General features: G+C 43.8%; 1 protein-coding gene across 1 annotated transcript in view; it reads left to right on the forward strand.

The window, feature by feature from the left end:
- Nucleotides 1-24,774, forward strand: part of LOC310868573 (neuronal pentraxin-2-like) — a gene marked incomplete at both ends in the record, with an annotated part of 85,049 nt that overhangs the window by 8,504 nt on the left and 51,771 nt on the right. The window contains 3 exons of the mRNA XM_083779028.1: nucleotides 16,812-16,833; nucleotides 16,915-17,154; nucleotides 23,254-23,498. Coding sequence (XP_083635154.1) covers nucleotides 16,812-16,833; nucleotides 16,915-17,154; nucleotides 23,254-23,498 — 507 coding nt within the window. The remainder of the gene's footprint in view (nucleotides 1-16,811; nucleotides 16,834-16,914; nucleotides 17,155-23,253; nucleotides 23,499-24,774) is intronic.

Here is a 24,774-nt window from a genome sequence, read left to right on the forward strand (position 1 = left end):
TGATGCTGTTCTCCTGTCATGGGTCTGGTTAGAGCCTCTATGATGCTGTTCTCCATGTCATGGGTCTGGTTAGAGCCTCTATGATGCTGTTCTCCTGTCATGGGTCTGGTTAGAGCCTCTATGATGCTGTTCTCCTGTCATGGGTCTGGTTAGAGCCTCTATGATGCTGTTCTCCATGTCATGGGTCTGGTTAGAGCTTCTATGATGCTGTTCTCCTGTCATGGGTCTGGTTAGAGCCTCTATGATGCTGTTCTCCTGTCATGGGTCTGGTTAGAGCCTCTATGATGCTGTTCTCCTGTCATGGGTCTGGTTAGAGCCTCTATGATGCTGTTCTCCTGTCATGGGTCTGGTTAGAGCCTCTATGATGCTGTTCTCCTGTCATGGGTCTGGTTAGAGCCTCTATGATGCTGTTCTCCTGTCATGGGTCTGGTTAGAGCCTCTATGATGCTGTTCTCCATGTCATGGGTCTGGTTAGAGCCTCTATGATGCTGTTCTCCTGTCATGGGTCTGGTTAGAGCCTCTATGATGCTGTTCTCCTGTCATGGGTCTCGTTAGAGCCTCTGTGATGCTGTTCTCCATGTCATGGGTCTGGTTAGAGCCTCTGTGATGCTGTTCTCCATGTCATGGGTCTGGTTAGAGCCTCTGTGATGCTGTTCTCTTGTCATGGGTCTGGTTAGAGCCTCTGTGATGCTGTTCTCGGACACATCAAGCTGACACATACGATCAACTGTCTTAACAGTGCATCACAGGTATAGGAACACCAGCGATCACAAATGTGACTGAGGCTACGTCATTGTTTTATTTTTTCATGTCATATGAAAGCAGGGAATTATACAGTAGCTTCAAATTGACATTTTGGTTAGTAATGTCTTAGAAAACAGTGAGTTGAGAAAACAGGCTTGAAAGGTTCACTTCTGTGGACTCTAACATTACACCTAGCTACATGTTTAAGCATTTATTTCATATTTACATATCTTCTGTGGACTATCATTACACCTAGCTACACGTTTAAGCACTTATTTCATATCTACATGTTGATTTAAGCTCTGCCACTTATTTCAGACATGCTCTAGTAAGTGAAGAGTCTGCCTGTGATATTAACTCATTTTGGATGAAAAAATAAAATAAAATCAGTTTTTCTCCAGTTAGTCTCCCATATTTGACTGGCGCTATGCCATCTAGGAATGTGGAGCAACAAGCTCATAGCATCATTATAGGCCACTTTGAGCCCCTGAACACATGCCAGAGATGAGCCTCCCCCTGGCCAGCCGGCGTGCCTGATGGAAGTGTTCCTTCCACTCGCTACGTCCGGCCGGGGAAACTCCCCCCCCCCCCCCCCCCCTGTCAGGTTAAAAGAAGCAGCTTGGACTCCTCATGCATTGAAGGAAGCATGAGGTCAGCCCGCTGCTCTCCCCAGGTTGTCAGAGGAAGTGTAGTGCCCAGGATTACATTAGATAATTGACACTGGGTGAAAGGATGGGTTGCAAAAAGAGATGTATGGACATACTGTTATTCCCGTAAGCCTCATTAATAAGACTATAATGTGTTGCATATTCAGCTCATATTGAGGTCATCTCCAGTGAGGTGTCTAACTTATGAATTTACATTAAAACCACACCGTGAGTGAGGACATCCATCCCTCCACCACTGCTGTATATTAATAACCAACGCATGTTGTAATGAGCTCGTCTGTGCCAGAGTGGTGTGGCTCAACAGTCAACGCAACCCAATTCCTCCACACCACCATACAGTAGATAGACCTGCAACCACCAGGCCTGGATTGGCCACAGGACGTACCAGGCCTGGTGGGTTGACCCTCTGGTGGGCCGGTCTGCGGGCCAAATGTTAAATTGGCTGTCTGTTGGTTGTGTATCATTTGTGTTGTGCTGTTAAATGTGGAGGTGTTAAGGGCTTGTATTTCAAGTATCTTTATGGGCCTCGACCCCTGAAAAGTCAGTATAGTATAGTATCTGCACGCTGGTTGTGGTGGGCCAGTCTGGGCCAAATTCCGCGAAAATGTCCGGGCCAAGTTTTTGTCTCAGTCCAGCCATGGCAACCACAGTGAGTGGACAGAAACTCTCTCTCCCTCTCTCTCTCTCTCTCTCTCTCTCTCTCTCTCTCTCTCATTAATGCAGATTGAAAGCATTCATACATCAGTAGAGAGTCAGCCATGGATGGATGGATCGCTGCAGATATAAATCCTTCCATGACTCATCTTCCTTTCGCCTCTGCGTCCTTCTGTCTAATCACAGTTCTATTGATCCAAGGCCGTTGCTTCACACCGCAAGAAGATCAATGCTTCTGATAAGAAGACACTTATTTTTATTCATTCTCCATGGGGGGGGGGGGGGGGGGGGGGGTTTGGACCTCTCTCATTATTCAAAGCAGAATCAGAAGAACTTTGGTAGAATGACCGTGAAAGAGCTTTAGAGGGAAGAATATGCTTTTTAACACTTTTAGGCCCTCATTTATCAACCGTGCGTACGCCAAAATATGGGCGCACGCCGAAATTACCGGCATTTTCGGCATTTAACATTTCCGGCAAAGCTTGAAATTGAACGTGACAACGTTCAAAACCCACGTTTGCTCGGCAGCTGTCGTACGCTTTGTCCTCACCTGTTTTTCTGTCTTAGAACAGCGGAGCAGCATTGTTTGACCAGCTGAGAGGCTGTCACAGGCATTTAAACATATGTTTTCACTCCTAAAATGTTAATATAAAACGCTAAAAACGGTATGTGTATGCAGTAAAAAACAAAAGAGAGATTTCCAACTTTACAAGTAATCGTGCAATTAAAAACAATATAACATGTTTACAATGTATTAGTTTGTGCTTAATCAAACAGTGCTTTACTGGCCTTGTTATGCGAGCGCACTTGTGACACATGCGGTGATGCGGCATATGTGATTATGATATTATTAAAAAAAAGGCATAAATGGACTGCACGCCTTTATTTCCAAGTGACAATGACAAGCATACAGCTTGCCTATTTGTAGTAAGTACTAGCAGGCTATAGGCGTAAGGGGCTTAATCATTCACCATTTAAATAAGTGCTTAGACAGGTTTTGACAGTTTTGACAGTTCAGATAAAAGCAAGATCATTTTCGGGGGTCGGGGGAGGACGGGACCGCGGCGTGCGTCGCCAACACATACCAGCACACATGCAAGCAAGCCTTCATCCATATGTTTATGATTCGTTCATCAATGATCAAATCACTACATAAACGTTGATGACTGCCTTGACGACATGATAGCCTATCTCTCATGCAGGCATCACTGACACTCACCCACAGGACTTTAATATCACAGCAGTGCGCAGTCTCACGCCTTCGCCGTGCACTGCGCACGATGGGTAAAATTAATATAGGCCAGCCCAAACGTATTCCATTCATGGCGATGCGATGTCGATGTGTCATGTCGGTGCGTGCGTGCGTGGACATGACAGCAAGGCAAGCGAGGTGAGAGGGAAACAGACAGGGTAGGCCTACAACTTTATTTAATTCATGCAGGTGTTCGTTGTTTATTTATTTAACAACACCAGTTAGTTGGGCTTGCAAGTTGCGTGTGCGTGCAGCGTGTGTGCGTCTGTGTGTGTGTGTGTGTATGAGAGAGGGGGGTGAGGCGGGCAGAAAGGCACGGTAACCATGGTTTCCAGATCGTATAGCAGTGGTTCAGGTCGCAAAAACGAGGGCGAGGCTTGAGTTCTTAGGGCGTGCCAGATCAAATTCAGCCGTGACATTTATTAACGTGAGAACGAAATTAAGGAAGGATCAGCTGTTTGCGATCACTTTATAAATGCCGTGGCGACGTGGGTGTACTACGAAACCTGCACTCGAATCTGTGGCAGACTTTACACTCGATTGATAAATGAGGGCCTCAGAGCATGGTCATCATCATACGGGCTACCTGTCAGTCGCGGCTTTTAATGTCGGCTTATTTTACCTATTTCTAATTCATATTTTTATACCAGCTTCTACCCACGGGTAGTTTTAGCAGTTTATTCTTATCCGGTTTAGTGCTTTTAATGATCAGATGCACTGGAGCGTTTGTTTTAGCGTTCTGAAATCTCACTCGTATGGCGCCAAACTGCTAGCCAAACCTGACAGCTATAGCCAGGAGGCTAACTTCACAGGACCGGCCATCTAACCAGCCTTATTCTCCACATTGCGACTACTCTCCGCACCGGGCCACCATGTGTGGCCCTCGCTGGTAGGTGCCCTTCTGCACTGCTGTTTTGCCAACATACACCTGCTTTTACAGTTTGAGACTACTCTCCGCATCGGGCCACCACTTGTGTGGCCCTTGCCAGTACGTGCCATCCTGCATTGCTGTCTACCCACTTGATGTCAATCTCCTAGCCTACTCTATTTTGTCTGTATCACCTTTTACTGGCCAAAGCTATCTTTGTATCCTCAGCTCAAGACATGGTTGTATCACCTACCTCGCCCAGCTGCCACGGATGCCTCCTACTGTCCCGGGAGGTGTCTGAACTAAAGATGAGCGTGTCCACGCTCCACCAAATTCAGGACAACGAGATCCTCCTCGACTCCCTCTGCCAAGGTGGCAGTGGTCCGTTTGCTGTTCTCGATGACACAGTCGCGTGCCCCGACGGCTGGACCTACGTACAGACGTCCCAGTCCTCCGTCCCTGCTTGACGATACCGTCCCCTGCACCGATCCACCAAGGGTCTCGAAACCGACCTTGATTAGCTCCACTCCGGGTCCATGGAAATTGCCACTCGGGGAAAACATGGAGCCCCCACTTATCGCAGGTTCCCCCGCTTATCACCCAAAACAAGTTCTCCCCCCTAGATGAAAGTGAGTTCCCCCCACTATCTTCCCACATCACCCCCCGTCCGTCCTCAGGGCCGTCTGTTGGCTCATCGCTGCCCCCCGCGCCCTCGCAGAATTCCATATTCAATTACACATGGTTTCCCAGGCGCCACCATTCCAGTCCTTTTGGAAAAATTACCCACTCTCTTTAACTCACTTCCACAGTCCATCTCACGGGTCCTAGTCCACGTTGGGACAAATGACATGTCGCGACGTGCATCCAAACTCGTAAAACTGGATTACTTGCGCCTCATTGACTTTCTACAAGCTACTGATCTGCCTTTCTTCCTCTCCGGGCCAATTCCTACTTTTCGCCACAGCCGCGGTGGCTACGAGCGCTTCAGCAGTATCGACAGCTTTAACACATGGCTTAGGCGCCTGTGTCACATTCACGATTTGAATTTCATTGATAATTTTAATTTGTTTTGGCAGCGCTCCTCCTTTTTTAGTCATGACGGGCTCCATCCAAATAGATGGGGCTGCCAAGCACTAGCGGCCAACATAGATCATCACATTCTACATCACGTTGCGCCTCCGACAGATACCTCGTCCGCCAGTTATTGACATCCCCCTGGTCCTGCCCCCCACCCCCAGCATATTAGTTCCACTCAGTTTTGTTTTCCTAGCCCGTCTCCCACTGGGCACGGACCTTCTTCTTCACCGTCGTCACCCCCCATCGTCCCCTCAGAAACACCAGAGGGCGACAAAGGACCCGTTTCTACAAACAACATGGATAAAATCTTCTCCGCCAGAGGTTTTCATATTTTACACCTGAACATAAATAGTTTTAAATGCCCCTCCAAGATTTCGGAGATTAGAACCATGTTTGGGAAGGGCACAGTTGACATACTCTCCTTCTCAGAGACCAAACTCGACGAATCTGTTCATGATTCCGAAATTGAAATTAAAGGGTACAATATTATTAGAAAGGATAGAGATCGCTCAGGGGGTGGGGTATGCATTTATATAAAATCAAACATCAATTACAATGTGCTTGCTGAATTAGGCAATACTACTGAATCAGTCTGGGTAAAAATCATCTTCCCAAAAGCCAAACCATTAGTAATTGGAGCTATATATAGACCACCAGACCTACATCACTTTTATGAACTAATTGAACAGGACATAATACAAATAGGTAATTCAGAAACAATTTTAATCGGGGACTACAATACCAATATCAGTCCACGATAGACCTGATTCTGTCATCTGACCCGGACAAAATAAAAAACAGTGGGGTCATAGAATGCAGTATAAGTGACCACAATATAATCTTCTGCACCCGTAAAACCCACAAATCTGTAGTCCAAGGCCATACCACAGTAAAAAACAGATCAATGAAACAATACTCCAATGAAGCCCTCACAATAGCTCTTGACAAAACGGACTGGTCCAACATTTTAAATAACACATCAGTCGAAGAAAACTGGACCCGGTTCAAAATTGCCCCCACAAAAGAGCTAAGGGTTAGAGCCCGTACTGAGCCATGGATGAGGGGGGAAATATTAAATGCCATCAAAATAAGAAATAAAACCTATTCAGAATACAACAAAAACTAAAATGAACAATCACATAAAAAAATCAAAAAACAACGAAACGTAGTAAATAGCTTAATTTCAAAAGCAAAAAAAAACTTCATAAATGACAACATAGAATCCAACAAAAAACACCCTGAAAAACTCTGGGAGGCCCTAAACAAATTGGGCTGTAGCAATAAAATCCAAACAAAAACTTCAAACTACACAGCATCATGTCAAATGGCTCCCTCATAGTAGACAAACTAGCAGTGGCAAACAGTTTGAACAATTACTTTACCAACATTGCCACCCAGTTGGTAAGTAAACTCCCCCCACACTCTGGTCAATATGGTGCTGAACACATCAGAGCCCACTATGAAAAAATATGGGCCCAAAAAAACGCATTTTCAATTAAACCAGTAAAGAATGAAGATGTACTGAAAAAACTAATAGCACTTCAGCCAAATAAGGCCACCGGTTTTGATAAAATCCCCACCAGATTCCTCAGAGACGCAGCTGTCTCTATAGCCCCAATAATAACTCATATTACAAATCTATCAATCAGTCTATGCCAAGTTCCACAGGAACTCAAGATGGCACGTGTAATCCCTCTGCACAAAAAAGGAAGCAAATTGGACACTGGAAATTACCGACCTGTTTCCATCCTGTGTTCCACATCAAAAATCATGGAAAGACTAATTTACGAACAGATCAGCAATTACCTAGACAAACACAACCTGCTGTACGATTTCCAATCTGGTTTCAGAACATCCCATTCCACTGACACATGCCTACTGTTCTTGAACGACTACATCAAACGCGAGGTAGACTCGGGCAAATACTGCGGCATGGTCATGTTGGACCTTCAAAAAGCGTTTGATACCGCAAACCATTTAATACTACTAGATAAACTGGAGGCGATAGGTTTTGATAGTACATCAGTAAGTTGGATGAAATCCTACCTGGAGGAAAGAGAACAGATGGTAGACATAAACGGAGCTATGTCTTTCCCCCTTCCAGTGAACTGTGGGGTTCCCCAAGGAAGCATACTAGGGCCATTACTATTTTTACTTTACAATAGTGATATGAGCGCCGCCTGTGATTGCAAATTGTTCCTGTTTGCAGATGACTCAGCGCTCCTGATATCGGGAGAAGATAAAACTAAAAGGTTGAGGAGATGCTCAGTTCGGAACTCAGCAAAATCAGAATTTGGCTTACGGATAACAAACTCTCATTACATCTGGGTAAAACATAATCTATTCTCTTTGGGTCTAACCACTCCCTTAGTAGGGTAAATTATTTCAGTGTCAGAATTGACGATATTATAATTACTAGTAAAAAAGAGATTACATATCTGGGCTGTATCCTGGACAACAAGCTGACAGGTGAAGGCATGGCAACAAGGGCGATCAAAAAAGTAAACCAAAGGACAAGATTCTTGGGGAGAATCTCCTCCTTTGTAAACAAGAGGGCTCTCAGGACATTAGCTGGAGCTCTTATTCAGACTACGCCTGTACCTCCTGGTTCTCGAATATCTCAAGATCACAAAAAAATAAGCTTCAAACCTCCCAAAACAAACTAATTCGACTCCTCCTAGGCCTAGAGCCCATGACTCACCTTTATGCAACACATTTTGATGGCATAGGATGGCTCCGGGTAGAAGACAGAGTCAAGCAGTTGAAAATGGGGCTGACTTTCAAAATAGTAAATTCAGCCCTGCCCTCTGTGCCCTCAGTCCCCATTTACTTAACCGATTACCTCACAAAGGTGAGCAACTCTCACAGCCACAACACTAGAGGGAGTATAAATAATGATCTGGTGCCACCCACATAATAGAACAAATATGGGTAAATTCACTTTCCACAGCACTGCCACTCAGGTGTGGAATGCCCTGCCCCCTTCCCTCAAAACAAACAAATCACTGGCTTCCTTTAAAACCGGGCTGAAAAATCACCTAGCAATGTCAGCGGGTCAAAAGGAGAGAAGATGACTGCCCAATCTCCCTATACCCCCCCTCCGAGCGATTTATTTGGTATTTTGATTTATTTCGATATTTTTGGTACTAGTTTTCATGTTTTTTGAGGTATCTTCAATTAATGTCATCATTGTATTGTGAATGAATGCATTGGGACCCGAATGGAAACAAGACCGCAAGGTCTTTTGTCGGTGCTATCCTTTTGGATAAATGTGCTTTTGACTGTACCATGTACTGTTTTTGCATTTGATATTGTCTAATAAAATAATCAATCAATCAAAAATATGGGCGTGTCAAGGACCCCATGAGGATCCTTTGATAAGGTTTAATACTGCCTCTCATATTATGGGTGTTGTATTTAATACTGCCTCTCATATTATGGGTGTTGTATTTTATACTGCCTCTCATATTATGGGTGTTATATTTAATACTGCCTCTCATATTATGGGTGTTGTATTTAATACTGCCTCTCATATTATGGGTGTTGTATTTAAAGGTATATTCAGTGATTTCACTTAATTCAAATATCACTTATTTTTTTGTTTTGTTGTGATAATCCTCCCTACTATAGAGTGTGCTGACCATATAAGGAGTTCCTCCCTGTCCCTAGTTAACCCCTGGGGGTCAAAAAACCTTAGGTTTCGTTTTTGACTCTCTATCCTGATTGGACGAAAGGCTGGGTCCCACAGCCAAAAACGAAACCTAAGGTTTTTTGAGTGAAATCACTGAATATACCTTTAATACTGCCTCTCATATTATGGGTGTTGTATTTAATACTGCCTCTCATATTATGGGTGTTATATTTAACAGTTTGACTGCGGAAAACGATTTACCAGACTTTTAATCAACCCCCCTTCACTGCCGAGATTGTTGTATTACCTTTAGAGCATACGCTGAATTATTTGGGCTTTTAATCCGCGAAAATCGAGCGAAAAAAGCTTCCCCCGTTTGTTATGAACGGCCGGACCACCCGCCATCTTGGTACACCCGGAAGACGCAGCACAGGAGCCTCCTCCATGAGGCGTTGAATCCCATTCGTTTGCATTGGCCTCAATTTCCCAGAAGCCCTAGCAGCCCACAGCATGTGACGATTTCCGGTTTCATCATCCAAACAGATGCATCTACTCTCTTTCTCCGCGGCGAGGAAGGATTTTCTATTTATTTTTTACATTGCGGTGGATTAAACACATAAAACAAAAGGCGCGTATGTCCGATATGGCAGCGACATTAACCTGGAGTAATCCATTCAAAGCACGGAAACTGTTAATACTGCCTCTCATATTATGGGTGTTATATTTTGAAGGACTCTCTAAGCTCTCTGTTCAGCAGGTTCCATTCTCTTTATGGCAGAGCAATAGAGTAAGACAGAGTTATGCAAACTGCGTTCACTTCATGGGGCTTCAGTCCAATAGAGGCTCTCCTACATAGATTACATATTGAGCGTGGGGACAACAAACTGGGACAAGTCCTGGACCGGAAGTAGGCAGAAATGCACTGAACCCAGGCAACAGCCCAGCTTTAATGATCTTAAATCCCTTTATTTTAGATTGTTTTGTCGTAATAGTACAACATAAACATTACATAGACTTTAGTTGTTACTGTACAATACTTTAAAACAGTTTTCATGTTGCACACATGCCTAAAATAGCTCTTATTTGTGCCGCCCTCCTTGAAAACAATGTATTACCAACTCCAGCTTGTCCCTCTCCATCCAGGCTGCACAAACAGCGCTCAAGCGCTCTGTTTCTGCCCCCTCAATGTCGTAACTCTTCTATTAGATGGCTGTGCTTTATGGTGATGCTTTTATTTTGAAGCCGTGGAAGGAAGTGAATGTGACACATACGGGGTGACTTATACCAGGTGCCGATTCAGATGGAAGGAAAGGCAGAGGCACAAAGTTTCTCTGAACTACTGTAGACTCTCTGAAGGTTCATTTAGCAGCCAGCTATAGAACAGGAACAAGGTAATGTGTGTGTTGTGTTTTCATGACTCTGTGTGAGGTCACTTTGGATGTGTTTACATTAACCCATTTAGACCTGAGACCATTCTAGTAAATCCTGTCGTTCTCAAACATTGGCCGCCGACCCCCATCAGGGACTCAGAAGCAAAGATTTGCGTTAAAAACGTTCGCTCTGAAATAATATATATATTCAAAGATTTAAAGAAAATAGCAGACCTACAAGTTCATAGGGCGGCACTCGGTGCCGCGCTATGAGCTTGTAGATCTGCTATTTTTCCAACAGCTAAAGTACAACATAATGCTTAAAACACCAAAAGGGGTTCCGGGTTTACAGAGAGAAGGTGTTTCAATCTGTTGCTGTCATGTAAACATTAATTGTTTGCAGTGAAGTTTCAATGAATGACAGTAAATGGGATATCAAAGGCTATGTCAGTAAACATGTTGATGATTCATGAATTAATTCACATGGATGGCATAGTTATGTTTGTGTGTGTGTTTTAAAGGCCCATCTTCTATGCTATGCTTGTATGAAAGGGATGTCTGGAGCTCTCTGGTGGAGCTGTCGCCACCGCGACCCGACTACGGATGAGCGGTTGAAGATTTGTATTCATTTATTTGACAGGGACAATGTGCATCGATCAACATGTCAGTTTTCACATCCATGCCAGAGTTAGCCATAGGCTAATTTGCATCTCCCATGAGCAGGTATCTACTGGTGAATATTGTCAACGGACAATATGATTACACTAGGTCAATAGAATATACACCCCTATTATGTTATTTCCTCAACACAGGCTCTTAAACATGGTAGTAAAACTATACATACAAAAACACATACAGTACCAATGCAATGCAATGCAATGCAAGAACAATAAAACATTGCACAGGGGACGAAAACAACCGCAGAGTGAATGCAGAAATTACACCAGTGATCTGAGAGCTGATAATTACTCGTGATTACAGAGTTGATTTGTTTTTAGCCACCTCTTCAGGTTGAATTTGAAGGTCAGATAGTTGGAGGTCGGCCTGGGCCATGGCTCAGTGGTCCAGGCACCTTATTGGCTGGTAATCCAGTCTGCCAGTGTGGTGGCGTCTGGTGTCTGTCCAGAAAAAAAAGGTGTTTCTCACAAGGAAAGGAAAGGAACATGACTTTATGTTGAAACTTTATGTCTAAAGCTGAGAATAAATACAAACTTCTGGTAACATCAGCCTTCACCCTCCCCTCTGGCTTGTGTTCGCTACAGGGCATACCTATTGAGTATTGCTAGATGCCAAAACAATGGGACATTTTCAATTTGTGTGTATTTTGATATAAAAAAATCAAATTGTAATGACTTTTGAGCGGAAACGTGCTGCGTGATGACGAAGCGCTGCCCCGCCCCATTGCTACACGCTCCTCCAAAACACAGCTGGTTTTAATTACAGAACTAGTCTGTTTTTAATGTCATTCAAGATGACATCCATAACAGTGTATTACTCATTTTAACCCATTTAGGCATGACGTAAAATAATTATAATAATTCTGACAGTTTTCTGAAATACCTCATGTTTCTGTATCAGTAAGTAGCCTTGCCGAGCCATGAGGCCCATAGGGCAGGAGCCTATCTCCTGTTTCTATAGCGTGAGGCAGCTTGATGTACAAGTACACCCCCTGGACATGACGCTAGTATGTCACAGGGACTTACCCCCAATCCAACCCTTGAGGCTGAGTGTCAAGCAGGGAGGCACTGGGTCCCATTTTTAGAGTCTTTGGTATGACCCGGCCGGGGATCGGACCCCGACCTCCCAGTCTCAGGGCAGACACTCTAACCACAAGGCCACTGGGCTGGCCACTGAGCTGTATCAATGGTGCTCAATATTCCATGCCAAGGACCCCAACAATTATATGTAATTGGCCACCGACCCCCATCTGAAAATATGTTGTTCCAGTAACCCCTCAGAAGCAAAGATTTGAGTTAAAAACATTCACACTGAAAGAATATATACTAAGATTTGTGCCGCATTTTCACAATTTTTCAAAATTGCCGCGCTATGAGCTTGTAGATCTGCTATTTTTTCAATAGCTAAAGTAAAACTCCAAAAGGGGTTCCCGCCCAAAATGTGTTAAACTGAATCAGCTCACTAAAATATGTAACATGAAATAAGCCACAGAGTAGTGTTTCTGCTATGTTGCTATATGTACAGTATAGCATAACATTTCTTTTGTAATTTTGTAATAAATATTTGAAGTTTCTTAGAAAACTCAGGTCAAGGCCTTTTTAGAATCAGCCTCAGGTCTAAATATGTTCATAGTTTATAGTTATTTGTCATAATTATATCTGCCCTGTGCAAATTCTAATTACGAAGCCAGAAATCATATATTTTTTTTTAGTATCTTTTTTAAATCATTCAATTATATTTTTCGTGACGATATTAATAATCATCATCTTAAATGTGTAATAATGGTGGCAGCCCTGCTCTGGTGGAACAGACAGAAAGACTGACAGGAATAATAAAAAGCTTTTGGCCCGGCCGCTGCCCCGGAGTGTTGTTTGTTTTATTTTTGTTGTTTTAACCCATTCTGGGCGGGAACCCCTTTTGGTGTTTTAAGCATTATGTTATACCTTAGCTATTGAAAAATAACAGACCTACAAGCTCGTAGCGCGGCACTCGGTGCCGCGCTACGAGCTTGTAGAGCTGCTATTTTTCAATAGCTAAGGTATAGAAAAATCGTGAAAATGTGGCGCAAATCTTTGAAGGTATTCTTTCAGAGCGAACGTTTTTAACTCAAATCTTTGCTTCTGAGGGGGTCCCTGGAACAAGATATTTTCAGATGGGGGTCAGAGGGCCAATTACATAATAATTCTGGGGGTCCTTGACATGAAATATTGAGCACCACTGATACAGAAACAGAGGTATTTCAGAAAACTGTCAGGATTTAGAAGACTTATTTTAATTTAATTTCAACGTCAGGCCTAAATGTTTTAACCCCAGCTGTGAGGATGACCTCAGCTGTCTGTCTGTCTGTCTGTCTGTCTGTCTGTCTGTCTGTCTGTCTGTCCTGCCGTCTAACCTCAGGTCAGCACTGCAGGTTTTCCTCCAAGACTGACCGGCGTGATCTGGTCTATAGTCTGCGGCCAAAATGTGGCTGAAGTAGTGAATGTATATTTTGATCAAAATCTACAGAGCAATTAGTAACAGTATAGTTTTTTGGATAAATGCAGTGAAGTAAAAGTACAATATTTGGATCTGAGATGTAGTGGAGTAAAGTACAAATGCCTCAAAAATGTACTTAGTTACTTTATTTCCACTATAGGCTGGATGTATCATCATCTTCCTCCACATTTTTCATGTCATGTGAAAGCAGAGAATCATAGATTCAAATTGACATTATTGTTTTTTCAGAGTTGAGTTGAGTTGAGTTCAGAGTTGAGAAAAGAGGCTTGAAAGGTTCACTTCTGTGGACTCTTATATTACACCTATTAGCGTATACATGGTAGAACAGGTCGTACAAGTCCCGCCTCCTGCTGTCCTCATGTCGAAGTGTCCTTTGGCGAGAAGACACTGAACCCTACGTTGACTCCCAAAGTATGAATGAATGAATGAATGAATGAATGAATGAATGAATGAATGAATGAATGAATGAATGAATGAGTGAATGAATGGGCGGTGGTGGCTCAGGGGTAGAGTGACCGGATGGGAACCGCAAGGTTGCCTGTTCGAACCCTGTGGGCTCCCCCAGAGTTGGTGTCGAAGTGTCCTTGAGCAAGACTCTGAACCCCTAATTGCTCCTGATGTGCTGGTTGGTGCCTTGCATGGTTTCCTCCACCATCGGTGTGTGAATGTGTGTGTGAATGGGTGAATGTAATGCACCATCTATGTAAAGGTGTGTGAATGTGTGTACAGAATGAATGAATGAATGAACAGACCGCTGTAAAGCACTTTGAGTAGTACTTAGAAAAGCTCCATGAATGTTTAATTCATTATAATTACCTACGTAGGATGAACTCCACAGTGCCTGTGAGTCTATAGCTGGCAGTGCAACAGATTGACGTCAGCAGTCACAGTCCCACTGTGACGTCTGGCTGTTAACTCCTCTCCTCTCCTCCCTGTTGTGCTGAGTAGATGTTGTGACCTCAAACGAACGTGGGACGACAGTGTGTTTTTTAAAGTTGTCAGGCTGTTAAATCTCAGAGGCTTCGTGAGGAGCGACGGAACGCTTTGTTGGAGACGACAGGATTAACGGGATCAGACGTCTGTGTCATTAAATCTATGTCTGAACTCCTTCATATCCCTGACTCTATTCAGTGACTCTACCTCCACCTCTCTCTCTCTCTCTCTCTCCCCCTCTCTCTCTCTCTCTCTCCCTCTCTCTCTCTCTCTCTCTCTCTCTCTCTCTCTCTCTCCTCTCCTCTCTGTCTCTCACAAACAAACGGACGTGCACACTGCGCACACACACACACACACACACACACACACACACACACACACACACACACACACCGCAAAGCATGCTGTGAGCTTGTAGATGTGCTATGTTACGTGTGAGCCACCGGTGTGCAACTATAACTACGTATAAATGAGTTAAAAATCAAACAGTAACCTCCATATAAACCTGACCTCTGACCTCTAGTAATCCTAGTCCATAAACCTCTTTTACTTTAACCAAAATCTAATCTAAATCCTCGTTGTCGAGCCTGATTTGCCAGGTGTGAAATGAGGCCAATCCACACCTGGCAAATCTATCCTAAAATACATTCCAAACAGGTGTGGTGGGGATCTGAATTGGTCAGAATAAGCAGACAAAAATAAGGCAGAGACAAAAGTTCAGAGGTTAAATACATGAGTGATTAATGTTGGTACCAAAATAGACATCAGACTTACAACAATGAACCCTATTTAACTCTAGAGCGTAAAATTAAACCAAATGGACCCATACAGGTCCATTTGGTTTCGTGTCACGCTCTCAAGAGTTTAAATGTTTTTTTTTGCAGGTAATTTATTTCACTCAACAGCCCTGCATACCACCTAACATGTCTATGGTGGCTTTTTTCTGAAACAAACACTTTACAGAGTGAAAGAGGATAATTCAAGCATTCCGTACAGCTGCAATGTTGGTGAGTTGCTTAATACAATCAGATAGGGGCACGGTGGCACAGTTGGTAGTGCTGTCGCCTCACAGCTAGAAGGTCCTCGCTGTGGGCACTGGCGGCGTGTTCCCTCCTCCGCGTCATCAGTGCCCATACCCGAGGCGGGGGTTGGCGATAGAGCCTTTCTGTGTGGAGTTTGCATGTTCTCCCCGTGTCCCCTAGGGTAGATACCCTCACAAAAACATGCCGTAATCCTGGTCTCTAAAACTACCTCCCCCTGGCCAGCCGGGGCGCCTGATGGAGGGGAAAGGAACTGGTCGGAATAACGTGTCCCTTCCACGCGCTACGTCCGGCCGGGGAAATTCCCCTCTGTCAGGTGAAAAGAAGCAGCTTGGACTCCTCATGCATAGAAGGAGGCATGAGGTCAGTCCGCTGCCCCCCCCACCAGGTTGGCAGAGGAAGTGTAGCGCCCAGGATTACATTAGATAATTGGGTGAAAAGAAAACTGGGTTACAAAATCGTGGGATAAATATTAAAGTAAAAAAAAAAAATCAATCAGATAGGACTGTTCTGATTGGAGGAATGGGCTGCCAATGGGAAGTAGCACCTATTTAGCACCTTGCTGGCAAGATGGCCGCGGTCTGCATATCGTCTTAGAATAATTATTATTTGGTTCAACGTTCGTTGGATACGATTCTGTGCTGTATTGATATAGAAATATAACAAATTATTCTAAAGTTGTTTGTTGTTGTTTTCGTCTTGGCAAGATGGCAGCGGTGTGAATATCGTCAGTAAGGGTCCATGTGGTTACCAACTCTCCATCATCAGCTGCAGGGGACCACCTGGAACCCCTGCTGAAAACCACTGTTTTAGTCGACAAAATCAACCCTGACTGACAGCAGTGTTGTTTTCGTCGACTAAAACTACCTTTTTTGACTGACAAAAACTAAATGGAAACTAAATGAAAACGAATCTATGATGACTAAAAATGAGACTAAATATACTGACAAATAAAAACTAGACTAAAATGTTAGGAAGGGGACTAGTGAACAAGAGATCCAGTATAAGTCATTTTACACTTGAAAATAGCCGATCTACAATTACCGATCTGCTATTTTCAGCAAATGTCATTACGATGGTATCAAGGCCTGCCAAAATACATTTTAGTCGACTAAATCAACTGTACATGTAGTCGATTAAGATCGCATGACATTTAGTCGACTAAAACTAGACTAACACTAAAACATTCCAGGTGACTAAAATGTGACTGAAACTAAATTAAAACTATTCAAGAGACTATGACTAAAGCTAAAATCAAATTTGGCTGCCAAAAACAACACTGTTGAAAACCACTGTTTTAGTCGACGAAATCAACCCTGACTGACCGTCTTTTCTGTTGTGTTTCTCTCTCAAATCAACCCTGACTGACCGTCTATTCCGTTGTGTTTCTCTCTCAGCAGCAACAGCTGCTGCGTCTGCCCGGTGCTGCCAACAACTCCTCCTCTTCCTCCCCGTCCTCCTCCTCTTCCTCTTCCTCGTCGCCGGGCGGAGTAGGAGTAGGAGGAGCTACAACAACAACAGCAGGAGGAGGGGGAGGGGCGTCGTCCGGCCTGTCCCCGCTGCCTGCGGAGCTGCGCGAGCTCCTGCGCCAGCGCCTGGGGGCGCTAGAGAGCCAGCTGCTCCGCAAGGTGGCCGAGCTGGAGGCGGAGAAGAGCCAGCTGCTCAACGAGACGGCGGCGCACCGCCAGCGCACCGAGCAGACGCTGAGCTCCCTGCTGGAGAGGATCACCGAGCTGGAGAGAAGTAAGACTACACTACCCATGATGCCTCACTACATCACTACAACACTACACCACTACACTAACCTGAGCTCCCTGCTGGAGAGGATCACCGAGCTGGAGCCTTGTGTAATACCCACAATGCTCTACTACACCACTACAACACCCACAATGCATCACTACACCACTACACTACCCACAATGCATCACTACACCACCCTGAGCTCCCTGCTGGAGAGGATCACTGGGCTGTAGAGAAGTAAGACTACACTACCCACAATGCTCTACTACACCACTACAACACCCACAATGCATCACTATACCACTACACTACTACCCACAATGCATCACTGCACCACCCTGAGCTCCCTGCTGGAGAGGATCACTTAGTTTCACTTTCAGTTTATTTTCATACATACATCAACCAAATATGATCAACAACAACGGCTCTCTGTGCACTTCACCACTAATAATTGATCATCAAAAAAAGAAAGAAAGAAAAGTAAACAATAGAAGGCAATTAAAATAACCTTGTGGGCAAGTTATGGAGGTTTTGAAGGAGGGTGTTAAGGAGGGAGTCAGTCACACCTTTTGATGGCCATTTGTAGGATTAATTAATCTCGATATGTTTGTGCCGTAAACTGGACAGAATGAGACCTATAATGGAGCTCCCACGTTAAAACACAATCAGTGCCGGGATTTATTTCGTTCCGTACAAAAACCGAGAGAAATAATGTTGCTTGCTTACCTCGCTATGATTACGATAAAGCCGCTCGATACTCCCTCGTGTTCATATTATAAACGAGAGGCATGTTGAAGTCAAAGTGAAGATATATCCATCTGGTCAAAACCACGGAGAGCTCCCTGGATTAGGAGATACAAGGCTTTCTTTCTGAGCCGTAAACAGGGAATTGAACGGCAGCGCGCATGCGCGAACAGCAAGGAGTATGGTGCAGAAGGAGAGGCCAACCACCCAAAAAAGGAAAAAATAAATCTGAATATTTTTCTCTCGTTTGATATTAATGAAAATGCGCTAGAACGTGTGTACACGTCCTCACAATCAATGGGTTGGATTAGCTAGGACGGCTCCACACGTCCTACCGTCTAAATAAGTTACCGTCCCGGGTTCCCAGGTACCTACCGTTTCGTATATTTTGATGATGTATCGTCCCCGCCACATCACTCGGTTTCTCGATACGTATAACTTAACCCACTATAGCAGATGTTAACAGCCACTGTTCAGACGACATTAACATTAACATTAACACACGGGAGCACTTTATGAATATCATTTTATCTCCCGTCGCCTCGCTGCCTCTCCTCTCCTCTCCTCTCCTCATGCATTATTTCTGTGCATTGTGTGATGTGTCTCCCTGCTTTGAATCAAAGCGAGTCTTGACAGGTCCCCGGTAAACAAACCCTGGTCCCAGCAGGAGCTCCAAAATGGATGAGGAACATCTGTAGCACTCGGAAGGAAAACCTGTTTGGTCCTTGTCAACGTTGTCTCATCCTGCGCTGTGCATAACCCATTACGACCTGGAACGCATCTGTGTCACCTTTTAACCACTTTAACACTTAATTATTTCATACTTTCTTTTGGGAATAAAAATAGCAGATCTAGAAGCTCCGCTCTACGAGCTTGTAGATCTGCTATATTTGAAAAATGAAATGAGGCGCTAATCTTTTGGTAAACTCCCGAATTGTATCATCACACCTGTATATTACCGTATATTACTGTATATGCCTGCTAAATTTGAGGTTTACGGGCAAATCTAGTGCCCATAATTGCCCGTTAACTCCTCTTTTCAAACAGTGTTCTCGTATAGAAACATAGCTTGTTCCCGTAGAATATGGAATATGAATATGAATATGGTCTCAGGTCTTCAAGGGATAAGACCAGGCAAACGATCTGCATTAGCACGCTGCGTCTGGGGGGGGGGCGGGGGGTCGGGGGGGGGGGGGGGGGGGGTAGACTTCAGATATTATGCTGAATGTTTTGTTGTTATGAAATAAGAAGAAGAAGAATATTGTTTTCAAAACGCTGGAGCCTCATGTGTTCCAGTTCATCATTTAGTCAACAAGCTATTTGTTAATACTTTTCATTGCTTCAATATTCATGAGATCTATAGACACACTGAACCACTTTAACTTTAAACAAGAACATGACTCTCAGTCATAACCGCCAGGTGCAACCATGGAGCCATCTAATAGAGGAGTTATGATATTGAGGGGGAAGAAACTGAGTGCTTGAATGCTGTTCAAGCACTCGCGCGTGCGTGAGTGCGTGCGTGCGTGTGTGCGTGCGTGCCTATGTAAAGAGCATTGGATAAAGGCGCTATATAAATGCACCATTCACTGGCTCCGAATGGTGGTTCTCAAACTGTTCAAGCACCTGGACAACATTTGCTATACCGCCTCTTGTAGTAGTGGACACTTTCTCATGATTGGCTGCCTCGTCTCTAGGCTTACATATAAATCCCATAGTGTTTTTTTAACTCGATTATTTTCACTCGGTGTCAATTATCTAGTGTAATCCTGGGAACCAAATGGACCCTTGTATGGGTCTGTAACTCTTGAGAGTGCACACACGGAACCAAATGGATTCCAGTTGTATACACTATCAGAGTTAAATTAACATTAATGTTACAATTTTATACAGGTATGCATGGCATACCTTTTCAAAGGGGGTCTGCGGGGCTAATTTGTGTCGGGAACCCCTTTTGGTGTGAGCATTATGTTATGCTTTAGCTATTGTCTGCTATTTTTGAAAAATCGAAGAACGACTGATATATAATAGAAACAGCTTTTTCAGAAAACTGTCAGGATGTAGAAGACATTTTTTTTAATCTGATCTCAGGTCAAAATGGTCTAATTTGGGGGTCCTTGACATGAAAAAGGTTGGGAGCCCCACTGTGTGCAGTGATTACACCACTGAATCATAATGTTGCGTCAGGTGTGTTTTTGGGGAGACAGACGAATCAGCCCCGTCTGTTTTTCCACTTCATCTATTTTATGTCGACTTCAGTTTTTCAGAGCTCCTTTTTGACGATTCCCCTGATTCATTTCCTTTGATTTGTTCTAGTTTGTTTGTGTTGTTTTGTCCCTGTGTTTTAAAACATTTAATCTCTGCTACTTGTTTAATGTTTGCTCGCAATCAATGCTTTAACCCATTCTGAACGGGAACCCATTTTGGTGTTAGCATCATGTTATGCTCATGTCAGAATGGGTTAATCAGACCCAGTTTGTGTCCAGTGGAAACCTCGTATGAATCTGATCTCAGGTCAGAATGGGCCTTAACCCACTTAGACCTGAGTCCTAACGGTTCTATAGCGGTGGTGCTCAAACTTTTCCATGTGAAGGACCTCAATTCTTTTTTTGTATTTGGCCGCGGACCCCCGTCTGAAAATATGTTGTTCCAGGGAGGGACCCCACACAAGCAAAGATTTGAGTTAAAAAAAGTGAAAGAATTGCGCCACATTTTCACGTAAAAAAAAAGAAAAAAGAAGGCAGATCTACAAGCTTGTATAGCGCGGAACTCGGTGCCGTGCTACGAGCTTGTAGATCTGATATTTTTCAACAGCTAAAGCATAACATGATCCTTAAAACACCAAAAGGAGTTCCCGTCCTGAACGGCTTAATGTGCCACTTGTCTCATTCCTGCAGGGGAATGTTTTTGTTTTGTTTTGTTACTAAATGGATTTATTTTTTTAATCAACTGATTAAATAAAGGTTAAATTGAGATATAAAACAGAGTTGAATTAATGGGTATTGGAAGAAGTAGGGCAGAGTGGAGAGAGAGAGAGAGAGAGAGAGAGAGAGAGAGAGAGAGAGAGAGAGAGAGAGAGAGAGAGGGAGGATACATGGATTGGAAGGCAGCTGATCTACAAGAAACAGAATAATCATGTTAGATCTGGAGGGGAGAGGGGGGGGTTGGGGAGTCGGGGGGAGGAGGGGGGGGGCTACCTCTCTGGAGACCCGCGCAGTCGGAAAAGAGAACAAACACGCGCGCAGCGCGCGTTTGGGTTACTATCGTTGTGAGGACGTCACAATTCAGGATTGCAGTTTTAACTCATTCAGAACAGGAGCCCCTTTTCTTGTTATACTTTAGCAGATCTACAAGCTTGTAGCGCGGCACCGAGTACAGCGCTACAAGGGGGGGGGGGGGGGGGGGTTGCACCACTCAGTTCACACGGGTGTGATTTTATTGTAAAAGTGTGAATGGTGCTTTTTCTAAGCGCTTTTTTCTCGTTATTATTCGGTGTGAGTTGCGGTAGGTCATGTGCCGCAGTGTCTATGATCGTCCCGACTGAAAATAGCAGATCTACAAGATCTACTAAAGTAGATCTGCTATACTTTCGGAGGACAATGTTCTACTTGTAGATCTGGAATAATTTCCTAATTCCTAAACAACCAACCCAAATAATTATAATAATTGTTTTTTTAACCCATTTTTACCTGACGAAAATTACCTCGAAATTAAAAAAAGGCTTCTAAATCCTGACAGTTTTCTGAAATACCTCATGTTTCTGTATCAGTGGTGCTCAATATTGCATGTCATGGACCCCCAGCAATTATATGTAATTGGCCACCGACCCCCATCTGAAAATATGTTGTTCCAGGGACCCCCTCAGAAGCAAAGATTTGAGTTAAAAACGTTAGCTCTGAAAGAATATATTAAAAAATGTGCGCCACATATTCACGATTTAAAAAAAATAGCCGACCTACAAGCTCATAGCGTGGCACTCGGTGCCGCGCTATGAGCTTGTAGATCTGCTATTTTCAATAGCTATAAGCATAACATAATGCTTAAAACACCAAGCATTTCCAACCACATTCTCCTCGCCATAATAATTATGCACTCTACGATATACACTTGCTGGGACATTTGGCCCCCACAAGCATAGTAAACGAGTGCACTACGCACATACGCACAGGCACATACGCACGCACGCACGTGCGCACACACACATGCGTACTCCTGTTGCCATGGTGATACAGCCACGGTAACAAGCTGCCTCTTAGCCGCAGCAGCTGAGGTTATAACACACTAAAACAATGTGAATATCTCGAGGCTTGGCCTTGGAACGAGATTGCCGTCTGATTGGACGCTGAACACGCGTGCGTGCGTGCGTGTTCCGCGCCGGTCATCCTCACAGCTGGGGTTAAAACATTTAGGCCTGATGTTGAAATTAAATTAAAATAAGTCTTCTAAATCCTGACAGTCAGTGGTGCTCAATATTTCATGTCAAGGACCCCCAGAATTATCTGTAATTGTAATTTTATTATTCCTGTCAGTCTTTCTGTCTGTTCCACCAGAGCAGGGTTGCCACCATTATTACACATTTAAGATGATGATTATTAATATCGTCACGAAAAACGATTTAAAAGAGATACTACAAAAAAAAAATATATATATATATATATATATATATATAATATATATAATTTCTGGCTTCGTAATTAGAATTTGCACAGGGCAGATATTTATGACAAATAACTATAAACTATGAACATATTGAGACCTGAGGCTGATTCTAAAAAGGCCTTGTAAATCTTGACCTGAGTTTTCTCAAAAACTTCAAATATTTATTACAAAATTACAAAATAAATCTTATGCTATACTGTACATATAGCAACATAGCAGCAGCACTACTCTGTGGCTGGCTTCCATAATAATCGCTCATTCCGTTCGCAATAATATGCCCAGCTCTATAACTGAAGGACCTTCATTACCATCATAAAGGCATGGCGTGATCACACACCATTTCATCTGTCGGGTGGAAACCTCATATATGGCCGAAACTGTAACCTTTTAAGATTTAAAATATAAAATAGCAAGTAGCAGGTGACCACTGGAAACCTTCCATGTCCCAGACTGTTCTAACAGCCTTCAAGGTATGAGGATTACCCTGCGTTCCATTGTGTTGACAGCAAATGATTGATTTGGTTAATTTTAGTCCAGTGGTTCCCATAGTGGGGACCCCCAGGGATCCTTGAAGGAGTTCCAGGGGGTCCCCCAGCTAAATGATAGTTTGTAACCAAATGGACCCTCGTGGGTCTGTAACTCTGAGAGTGTCTCTGTCTTTAATTAAATAATGTCGTGTTTCTTTGTCATGTTTTTCAGGTAACAATGCGTTCAAGTCCCCCGAGGACTTCAAGGTGTCTCTGTCTCTGAGGACCAACTACCTGTACGGACGCATCCGGAAGAGCCTTCCGGAGATGTACGCCTTCACCGTGTGCATGTGGCTGAAGTCGGGCGCCTCGCCCGGCATCGGCACGCCCTTCTCCTACGGCGTGCCGGGCCAGGCCAACGAGATCGTCCTCATCGAGTGGGGCAACAACCCCATCGAGCTGCTGGTCAACGACAAGGTAAGGACATATGCACCCCTTATTGATAAACATATAGAATACAGAAAGTATTCCAATAAATGTACACGTCATCGACAGATCCACTGCGTGAAAAGAGGAGTCAACAGCCAATTATGGGCACTGGGTGTACCCGTAAACCTCAAGTTTAGCAGCATAAACAGTAATATACAGTAATATACAGGTGTGATGGTACATTACATTGGGGGCGACTGTGGCTCAGGAGGCATAGCAGGTCGTGCAATGATCCATGGGTCTGCGGTTCGAATCCCGGCTCCTCACTGAAGACACTGGGCAAGACACTGAACCGCAAATTGCTCCCGATGTGCTGGTTGGTACCTTGCATGGCTTCCGCCGCAATCGGTGTATGAATGTGCGTGTGAATGGGTGAATGGGTGAATGTAATGCACAATCTATCTAAAGCTCCTTGGATAAAGGCACTATATAAATATTTTACATTACGGGAGTTAAGCGGAGTCTGTTGGAAAGTTTAACGGGAGTTTCCTGTAATATACACATCAGTATTCCATGCTTCTTTGCGCAGTGAGATGTGTACAGAAGAGATGGGACATTTACATTTCTCTCCCCTTGTGGTCTCCTGATATTTAATAATGGATTCCACATTTTGGTGCAGGCAGAGCAGCGGAATGAGAACTTTCTCCATGTTTGTTCTACATTGTGGGACCAGATCACGCTGTGACTGAGTGTCACTCACTGTGGAGAAGTTGTTGGATAATGTGGCATCGAGGACACTGGACGGAACGCTCTCTTTGACTATGTTAAATAGTATTTAACCCATTCTGGGCGGGAACCCCTTTTGGTGCATTATGTTATACTTTAGCTATTGAAAAATAGCAGCTCTACAAGGTCGTAGCACGGCACCGAGTGCCGCGCTACAACCTTGCGTAGTTCTGCTATTTTTGAAAGATCGTGAAAATGTGTCTAAAAAAATATATACATTCTTTCAGAGCGAACGCTTTTAACTCATATCTTTGCTTCTGTGGGAAGCTCCCTGGAACAACATATTTTCAGATGGGGGTCGGCAGCCAATTACATATAATTGTTGGGGTCCTTGACATTAAATATTGAAGACCACTGATATAGAAACATGAGGTATTTCAGAAAACTGTCAGGATTTAGAAGATTTTTTTTTAATTTCGATGTCCGGTCTAAATCGGTTAAATAGTATTTAACTTAGTCAGAGAGACAGTGGGCGTCATGGTATTTAATACATACCAATCCCAGGGATATTTCTGACCAGATTTGACTGAGGGGCTGC

The sequence above is a fragment of the Protomyctophum parallelum genome (assembly GCF_964188405.1).
Source record: "Protomyctophum parallelum genome assembly, chromosome: 13".
NCBI classification, from domain to species: Eukaryota; Metazoa; Chordata; class Actinopteri; order Myctophiformes; family Myctophidae; genus Protomyctophum; species Protomyctophum parallelum.